Below are 10,000 nucleotides of genomic sequence, written 5' to 3' on the forward strand. Positions count from 1 at the left end.
TTATATCTCTACTTCGTACGTCATTACTGGGCTCTAAATTATATTTTCGTACCCTACTGTTGACCTGTTCACTGATTCTCCGATCACGTGGGATACCAGACACCTTTTTAGTTTTCTGTAAAAGAAAACTATTGAGATGGCTGTCTGTCTGTCCGTCAGCACTTTTTCTGTCCGCCCTCAGATCTTAAAAACTACAGAGGCTAGAGGGCTGCAAATTGGTATGTTGATCATCCACCCTTCAATCATCAAACATACCAAATTGCAGTCCTCTAGCGTCAGTAGTTTTTATTTCATTTAAGGTTAACGTTAGCCATGATCGAGCGTGTGGCACCGCTATAGGTACCAACAACAGGGGCCACCACCGGGCCGTGGCTGAAATTTTCATGGGCCGCGGCTGAGAGTTTCATGGGCCGTGGCTGAGAGTTTCATACAGCATTATATACTGTACAGAAAACTCGATTGCGCCGAAGAACCTTCGGTGCAATTTTTACTTGTTTTCCTCTCACTTTCAATCGCGCTCGAATTATTTGCGTTATTTCAGTCTCTGTCATGGTCGAGCTCAAAGTCTAAATTTAATCCACCCAAACTAACATTAAAATTCTGACTTTCATTCAAATTTTGATACTCCTTTCTCTTCAACTAATCATCAATCCTTTTTTTTTTTTTTACATGGCCCTTATTTACGCCTCTTTTCTACTCAGCTTCCCTTGCGTTCGCACCAACTGGAGCACACACTTACCGAAATGCAAGAGATCGCTGTACGCAGAACCTTCCCGATGCATGAATATAATCTTAAAAGGACGACGTATAGATGAATAATCCTTAAAGACGACATATATATATATATATATATATATATATATATATATATATATATATATATATATATATATATATATATATATATATATATATGAACATAATCCTTAAAAAGCACGACGGATATATATGAATAATCCTTAGAAGGACGACTACACTTCCCAGAGGAAAAGTACTTAGAGTATCTTGCAAGCCTCGCCGATGAGTCCTTGCATTCGGAGCAGTGCAGTTCGGGAACCTACCAACATGTCCTACAGCCCGAAAAGCGAAGGGCCATCGACTTCACGAGACTCGACGGCGCTACCGTCTTCCCCACCATCAGGAGTGAGATTTAACAGCGACTGTGAAGCAGACCATTTCGTGGCAAATTATTATTAACCCGTAAGGGCAAGATAAGCATTGATATTCATGTTTCAATTTTAAAGCCCTTGAACATTTCCAAGAAGTGGAATGTCAAAAATAAATATGGTTTGCCTCCTGACTTGCGATTAGGAATATATAAATTGGGACTGGAATATAAAATTTAGACCAAAAAGGCCAAGCGCTGGGACCTATGAGGTCATGCAACGCCTAAAATAATGTTGAAACAAGTGTTATGAGAGGGTGGAAAGTAAGATGGAAGACAGAGAATATGAATGAACAGTAAAAGGAATGAAAGAGGTTGCAGCTAGTGGCCAAATGGACGCTGCAAAGAACCTCCAGTATTGTCTACACTCTACAGTGCACCGCGTGAGGTACATTGACGGTACTACCCCCTTACGGAGACTTGCCATTAGGGTTACCACTGCAAGTGCAGGCATTAGAATTCATTTTTATAATAATGCTCACCGATTAGGTGCTTCTCCGTATAGCCTGCTTTTCTCTGATAATGGCGATTTTTCCACTGAAGGACCCTCCAGCCACGGGTAGCATGAGTCACTGGAAGAGTTTCTAGGCAAGAAAGATCTCCGCAAGTCTCCATTACTGTGCCGGAAAAAGTTATAAAAAGAAGACAGTGACCCATCTCCAGCAAATGACTGACAAGTACTGTACATATGACTCATGGCTACAAATGCGCCACTGAATGAATTCTTCGCCTTATCCTGCACTAACGGAAATGTGTAACCCCTTTCAGTTTTTCCCCAGTCTTATAACCTTCCTCCCTTCAAGAGGCAGAAGGGTCTAAAGCCTTCGTCGTGGTTGACCCATGAAATAATCCCTCCCTTTTCGCGTTTCCTGTTTTCTTAGGACTTGAACTAGCAAAGGTCGCCGGGTTGCGCTTCCTATATGTATTTGCTCTTTGAAAGAAGAAGAAGAAGAAAAAGAAGAAGAAGAAAAAGAAACAATACTTAACCGAGGATTCTTCGTGAATAAGGGGGCGTTTCCTCTACCAAGGGAACCCGACCGCTAACCACCATCATACGTACACATATTAGTGTCCCTCTGTTGTACAGACTCCTGTCGGCAGCGCAGAAGGGATCAGAAGCCATACAAGCCTTACGCCTTGTTCCAGCTGCTCTTGTTTATCGGCTTTACTATGTTTTGAGAGGAGAGGTGGAGTTTTTAAGGGAATCTTCCTTCACTTTGAAAATGGGTGGAACGAAAGTTTATGGGAGGAGTTCGGAATGCCGCAGGGTCATACCATGAACCCTGGCAATTTTCTTTCAAACATCACATTAAACCGTCCCTAAGTAGGTACAAATACTTAATAAAATGTTTTTTTTTTTTGTTTCTTTTTGTAGAAGGATTTATAACTAGGTCGAATTACAAAATATTCGCAGCCCTCCCCTTCTCTTCCCCCGCCCCCAAAACTCCCCCAAAAAAAAAGAAGTTGAGCGCAGTCGCTTCAAAATTCAGAAGCGATTGTAATCCCTTTGTTAACGGCAATAATATTAGACTCCCAATTAGGGAGAATTTGAGAGAGAGAGAGAGAGAGAGAGAGAGAGAGAGAGAGAGAGAGAGAGAGAGAGAGAGGGGGGGAATATGATGACGTGTGAGCGGCTTGTAACAAGTTTGTCGATGTCGTTGCTGCCGAGTTTGCCTTAAGAGGGAGTCTCTCTCTCTCTCTCTCTCTCTCTCTCTCTCTCTCTGTTCTGAGGCTAAACGCATGACTGTCTGACCTTTGTTCACGATGGTGCTTCAATTGCTTTGTCTATTTTATTTTCCGCTCCTTTCTTTCTGTCTGAGAACATTTATACGCGTATAGGTACAGTACATAGAGGCTCCACATTACGGATACAGAGGTATTAAGGTCTGTACCGTTTTCTCTCTCTCTCTCTCTCTCTCTCTCTCTCTCTCTCTCTATATATATATATATATATATATATATATATGCATTACATAACATAAGTGTATATGTATATATATGTGTGTATACAGGCATACATATATATTTATACATCTATTTAGTATAAATATATATATATATATATTATATATATAGATTTATATATACATATATTATATGTATTGTGCATACATACATACATACATACATACATATATATATATATATATATATATATATATATATATATAATCGTTACAATAATGTTTCATATATATATGTATACACATATATATAAGTATATATAAATTTGTATATATATATATATGTATATATATATATATATATATATATATATGTATATATATATATATATATATATATATATATATATATATATATATATATATATATATATATATATATATATATATATATATATATATATTCGTCTCATCACCGTGATTTATATATACAAGCATTAAGCTACAAATGTCGTTTAATATCAATTCGCTCTACCTCGAAATAATATATGTATATATGTAAACCGAAGGGCATTATTGTTGATAAGAAGTTTGCCGAACTTTTATCAACAATATTTCCCCTTCGGTTTACATATACTGTATATACATATATTATTTACGAGGTAGAGCGAATTGGATATTAAACGACATTTGTTGCTTAATTATATACACACACACACACACACATACACACACACACACACACACACACATATATATATATATATATATATATATATATATATATATATACATAAAGTATTAGTGTAACAACAGAGAGCGTATCGCATGTATAGTAAACATCCTTTGACAGGGTCTTCCCCTCTTCTCTCTCACCTATCCCCTCTCTCTCTCTCTCTCTCTCTCTCTCTCTCAGCTCGTGACGTCCTTAGTTAGCCTCAACAGCTGTTCCCCTTTAAGCTTTAATTGTAGGTCCTCTTGCTTTCACATATTACTGTTCCCTTGGTCTCGGATACCACCTTTATTTTTGGTCTCTCTCTCTCTCTCTCTCTCTCTCTCTCTCTCTCTCTCTCTTTACCCCTTTTATCCATGTGGTGATCACTTAGAGAATGAATTACCACCCTTTATTTTTTTTCTTCTCCCTCTCTCTTTTCCCATTTTGTTCATATGATGATTATTTGGATAAAGATTTACCACCTTTATTTTGTTTCTCTCTCTCTCCCTCTCTCTCCCCTCTCTTTGTTTTCCCTTTTATACATTTGGTGATTACTTATGAGAATGTTTTTCACGGAAACTTTGCCTGGATGACGATTGTGTCCATTAGTTTTTTTTTTTTTAATCCTTTTGAGAGCCTGTTTCATTTTGTTTTCATCTATCCCAGATTACTGGGCCGCCTATCATACAGAAATAGCTTTTTTTTTTTTTTTAAGACCTTACTTCATTTTAATTTAGATTACCTTTGCTCTCTAGGGGTCGGTACCGGGACCTCTTTTCTCCACGTAGAGTTTTGGTCATAGTTCTGCCAGTTCAGTGACCCTATCCTCGTTGTGATTCAGACATTTATTATTATTATTATTATTATTATTATTATTATTATTATTATTATTATTATTATTATTCAGAAGACGAACCCTATTCATTAGGAATAAACCTTCAGGGGCCACTGACTTGAAATTCAAACTTCCAAAGACTATGGCGATCATTTGAAAGAAGTGACAGAGGTAATAAGAAATACAGAAAGAAGAGGTCAGTCATTAGAAAAAAAAGAATAAAAAAAAATCAAATTATAAATAAATAGATAAAAATGTAAGTTATAAAATACAAGGACAATTGCTCTAGGGTAATAATGCACTCTTTTCCGCCAGCAAGTGGCTTTCCTATCTTTGACATGTCAAATCAAAATATCAATATTTTTCTTTTTTTGTCGAATTAGTCATGTCACGAAGACAATAATTAAAAGTAAACAAGTAAAAAAATCCGACGAAGTTTCTTCGGCGCAATCGAGTTTTCTGTACAGTGCATAATGCTGTATGAGCCGTGGTCCATGAAACTTTCAGCCACAGCCCGGTGGTGGCTTGTCCTTTAGCGTTGCCAGACGCACGATTATGGCCAACTTTAACCTTAAATAAAATAAAAACTACCGGAGCTAAAGGGCTGCAATTTGGTATGTTTGATGGTTGGAGGGTGGATGATCAACATACCAATTTGCAGCCCTCTATCCTCAGTAGTTTTTAAGATCTGAGGGTGGACAGAAAATGTGCGGACTGACAGAGAAAGCCGTCACAATAGGTATCTTTTACAGAAAACTAAAAACGACGAGTAAGAATGTAATAACAAATTTTTATCTGGGGCATAAATCCTGAGATTGATTTGCCTACGTAGCTGAAAAAGGTGACAGCTCTCTGTCCTCTACAGTGGTGGAAAGTTGTTTTATATTAAACCGGCCTTATGCCAGCACGGGCCTTTGTTCAAAAGTGGTTCTGCTGAGTGTAGTAAGGTGTCGAAGGGAGTGAGAGTCCTGATGTGGACCTTTGGAATCGCCCCATCCAACAGAGACATGAACTGAACTGAATATAGAATTTAGGCCAAAGGCCAAGCACTGGGACCTATGAGGTCATTCAGCGCTGAAACGGAAATTGACAGTTAAAGGTTATAAAGGTGTAACAGGAGGAGAACCTCGCAGCTGCACTATGAATCAATTGTTAGGAGAGGGTGGAAAGTAAGATGGAAGAAAGAGAATATGAAAGGAGGTGCAGTAAAAGGAACGAAAGGGGTTGCGGCTAGGGGCCGGAGGCACGCTGCAAAGAACCTTAAGTAATGCCTACAGTGCACCGCATGAGGTGCAATGACGGCAGTATCCCCCTACGGAGAGAGTCCTGATGTGGACCTCTGGAGTCTCTCCAATCAACAGAGACGTGAGACGCGTTCCTTGTGAAAAAGTATACCTTAGTTGAACCAGAACACTGAGGAGCTGATTAACAGCTCTCCTAGAGAGGGCTGGCCCGAAGGATTAGATTTATTTTACGTGGCTAAGAACCTACAGCTTATTGTGGAATCCGAGCCACATTATAACGAGAAATGAATTTCTATCATCAGAAGTAAATTTCTCTAATCCTTCATTGGCCGTTCGGAGAATCGAACGCGGGCCCAGCTGAGTGTTATCCGAGAACGATACCAACCCGTCCAATGAGGAACTGTTCCTTGTGAAAGCAGACCAAAGTCTCTCAGGCAGAACAGTCACATTAAATTCTCAAAGGTAGAAAGTTAACATTAATGTAACAAATGTAATTGTCCGTCTCCTATTCTTGTATCGCAACATACTCATTTTACTGGCTTTCAGTCTGTACGCGTTATTTCCACCTGCTTTAACAGACTTGAAGGCAACTGACTCTGGCATGAATAAATAGATCCATTACTGTAGAGTCGTGAATAAACAGAGACATACTGTAAGTGATTTCTTTACCATCTCTGAAAGGCATCATTTTTAATCAATGGCAATGATATAACAGACCAGATGAGAGTCACTGCTGGATAGTGGTCTTCATTTCAAAAGGAAAATCCTCCTTAAGTAATCTGTATCCCATCTACCGACTGGTCGCATTCGTTCGACCTAGGGTCAGTTTGATTGATAATCCACATGACTGGATCCCAATGAAGAAAAACACTTACAATGAAACGTATCAAATTACTGACAAGCCACGAATCTCAGATCTCTGGAACAAAACTTGAAAAGAAACTTTGTCGGAATCTTCAATAGTTTCAGTTTGTGCCTTCATTTAGAATCTGAGATATGTAGGCCATTACATCATTACACAGGATTTAATATATTTACAAAGAACAAAGCCTATGGAACCTCTTTTTTTTCATCTTTGTTTCTTTAAATCTTCGACTGAAAACCATTATGGACAGAGTCAAAAGACTATAAACCCAAAAGGGCTCCATAGAGAAATGAGCCTTGTGTTTTAGTTCTCTGTAAAAGAAAACTTGTGCCGGCTTTGTCTGTCCGTCCGTACGTTTTTCTGTCCGCCCTCAGATCTTATAAACTAACGAGGCTAGAGGGTTGCAAAGTGGTATGTTAATCATCCACCCTCCAATCATCAAACATACCAAATTGCAGCCCTCTAGCCTCTGTAGTTTTTATTTTTTATTTAAGGTTAAAGTTACTCATAATCGTACTTCTGGCAACGATATAGGATAGGCCACCACCGGGCTGTGGTTAAAGTTTCATACAGCATTATACCGAGACCACCGAAAGATAGATCTATTTTCGGTGGCCTTGATTATACGCTGTAGCGGCTGTACAGAAAACTCCATTGCGCCGAAGAAACTTCGGCGCATTTTTTACTTGTTCACTCAATTAGCCCCCTATTTTCAGAGACCGCTGGGAACTGCTGGACGAGTCGGGAAATTTTGACAAATGGACCTACAAAGTCATCACCTACGAGTCCATGATAGGTCAGTGGCTCTTCGGATACAACGAGAACCATGGAGAGGTTTTAGTTGAACCAATAGACGCCCCTGACCATTACTACATGCAAGAGATGTACACGACTCACAGCTTCCATGGGCTGCTCACAAGTAAGTCAATACTTTACTGCTTCTTCCAAGTTTGGCCGAGTTCCTCGTTGGGCGGGTGGGTTCCGTTCTCAGCTAGCACTCTGCTGGCCGCGAGTTCGAATCTCCGACCGGCCAATGAAGAATAAGAGGAATTTATTTCTGGTGATAGAAATTCATTTCTCGCTATAATGTAGTTCGGATTCCACAATAAGCTGTAGATCCCGTTGCTAGGTAACCAGTTGGTTCTTAGCCACGTAAAATAAATCTAATCCTTCGGGCCAGCCCTAGGAGAGCTGTTAATCAGCTCCTGAGTGGTCTGGTTAAACTAAGGTATACTTAACTTAACCAAGTTTTGCTGTGCAATTGGAACCTCAAAAGTTCAAGCGAAGATGCAATGCATCTACCCTATAGTAGTTCTCATTGTATTTTATCATTTACTTACATTTTTACCTATTTATTAATGTGTTAATTTATTTTTTTCTAATAACTGATCTCCTCTTTCTGTATTTCCTGTTACCTTCTCTTATTTTTTTCAAATGAACGCCATATTCTTTGGAAGCTTGAATTTCAAGTCAGTGGCCCCTGTGGGTTTGTTCCATATGAATACGGTTCATCTTTTGAATAATAGCAACAATAATTTCTTCTCGGCTTAATCACAAGACGGGGTTGCGGTTTTTAATGGGTTTCCTCCAGCTGTTTGTATCTTCAAAGGCTAGTTTTGTTCATTAGCGAAAATTCGGCTTTTGGGTAACTTTTTTTTTTTTCATTTATTGAAAGGGGAACGAAGGGCCAGAATTAGCACATGCTAAAACCAAATTCAGATTTGACCCACCGGGGGAAGGGGGTGGGAAGGTGCGCTTCTTGAGAGAAAGAATGTCATAATTGTTCCTCTTGCACAGTACATGAACCTGAAGCCAAATTTGGCTTAATGTAGGGATTATGTTTAGTGCTTATTACATACATACAAACTGACAAAAATACATGCAAACTTATAGATAAAGATAACGATCTACTTCCATATTATTATTATTATTATTATTATTATTATTATTATTATTATTATTATTATTATTATTATTCAAAAGATGCACTCTATTCATATGGAGCAAGCCCACCAAAGGGGCCACTGACTTGAAATTCAAGCTTCCAAAGAATAGTGTTCATTCGAAAGAAGTAACAGAAGGTAATGGGAAATTCAGAAAGAAAAGATCAGTTATTGTAAAAGGAAAAAATAAATGAACCTGTTTATAAATAAATAGTTAAAAATATAAGTAAATTATTATTATTATTATTATTATTATTATTATTATTATTATTATTATTATTATTATTATTATTAATAAGATACATTACAGAACAAGGCACTCATCTGACTCTGAAATAATTCAGTCTGCCGTAGTAGAGTGAACTCCATGGTTGCAGCCAAGAGCTTTATTTCATTATTCTGTTGGTTTATTAAAATTTCATAAGCTGGATAATTCCGTGGGTTTAATAAACCAAGCAGTTTAATGCCATACATATTTTAGTCCAGCTAAACTCTCGCGCCTCCATTTTCAGGGAGCTGAGAGAGAGAGAGAGAGAGAGAGAGAGAGAGAGAGAGAGAGAGAGAGAGAGAGAGAGAGAGAGAGAACAGCAGACCTTAATTTCCCTGTATCTCTATAATGAGAGAGAGAGAAAAAAAAACGCTGCAGACCTTAATTTCTCTGTGAGAGACAGAGAGAACGGCAGACCTTAATTTCTCGGTATCTCTATAATGAGAGAGAGAGAGAGAGAGAGAGAGAGAGAGAGAGAGAGAGAGAGAGAGAGAGAGAGAGAGAGAGAGAATACTACAGACCTTAATTTCTCTGTATCTCTATAACGAGAGAGAGAGAGAGATAGAAAACGCTGCAGACCTTAATTTCTATGTATCTCTATAATGAAGAGAGAGAGAGAGAGAGAGAGAGAGAGAGAGAGAGAGAGAGAGAGAGAGAGAGAGCGTGTTTAGGGTTCTGAAATAATAAGAAGGCATATGACAGCTTCCTAAAATTTCAAATCACGAGTTATCATGGACTTAATATTATCAAATTGAGGCCGTCAAGCCCAGCACCGGGACACTTTCTGCTATTCAGCGCTTAAGACAGGGAAAAGACTTAGCTGGAGTGGTTGGACAGCACGATAAAGAGTCCCAAAAAAATAAAGGTCCTAAAGTACAAGTTTCTAACGATGGAGGCAGTAACGGTTAGAGAGGTTGGCCAGCAAGACTGAAGAAAGGAGTCGCGAACGGAGGCAAAGTAAAAGGCTAAAAATTGGGTGTAACTAGGGGCCGAAGGGACGCTGGAAACAACCGTTCGTAATGCCTACAGCGCACTACGTGAGGTGCACTGACGGCACTCTC

General features: G+C 38.7%; 1 protein-coding gene across 1 annotated transcript in view; it reads left to right on the top strand.

Annotated features, from left to right (window-relative positions):
* Positions 1 to 10,000, top strand: part of LOC136829150 (uncharacterized) — a 33,397-nt gene that overhangs the window by 7,309 nt on the left and 16,088 nt on the right. Inside the window, exon 2 of the mRNA XM_067087475.1 lies at positions 7,445 to 7,647. Within this exon, the coding sequence (XP_066943576.1) occupies positions 7,445 to 7,647 (203 nt within the window). The remainder of the gene's footprint in view (positions 1 to 7,444; positions 7,648 to 10,000) is intronic.

This window comes from Macrobrachium rosenbergii, chromosome 44 (genome assembly GCF_040412425.1).
Source record: "Macrobrachium rosenbergii isolate ZJJX-2024 chromosome 44, ASM4041242v1, whole genome shotgun sequence".
NCBI lineage: Eukaryota > Metazoa > Arthropoda > Malacostraca > Decapoda > Palaemonidae > Macrobrachium > Macrobrachium rosenbergii.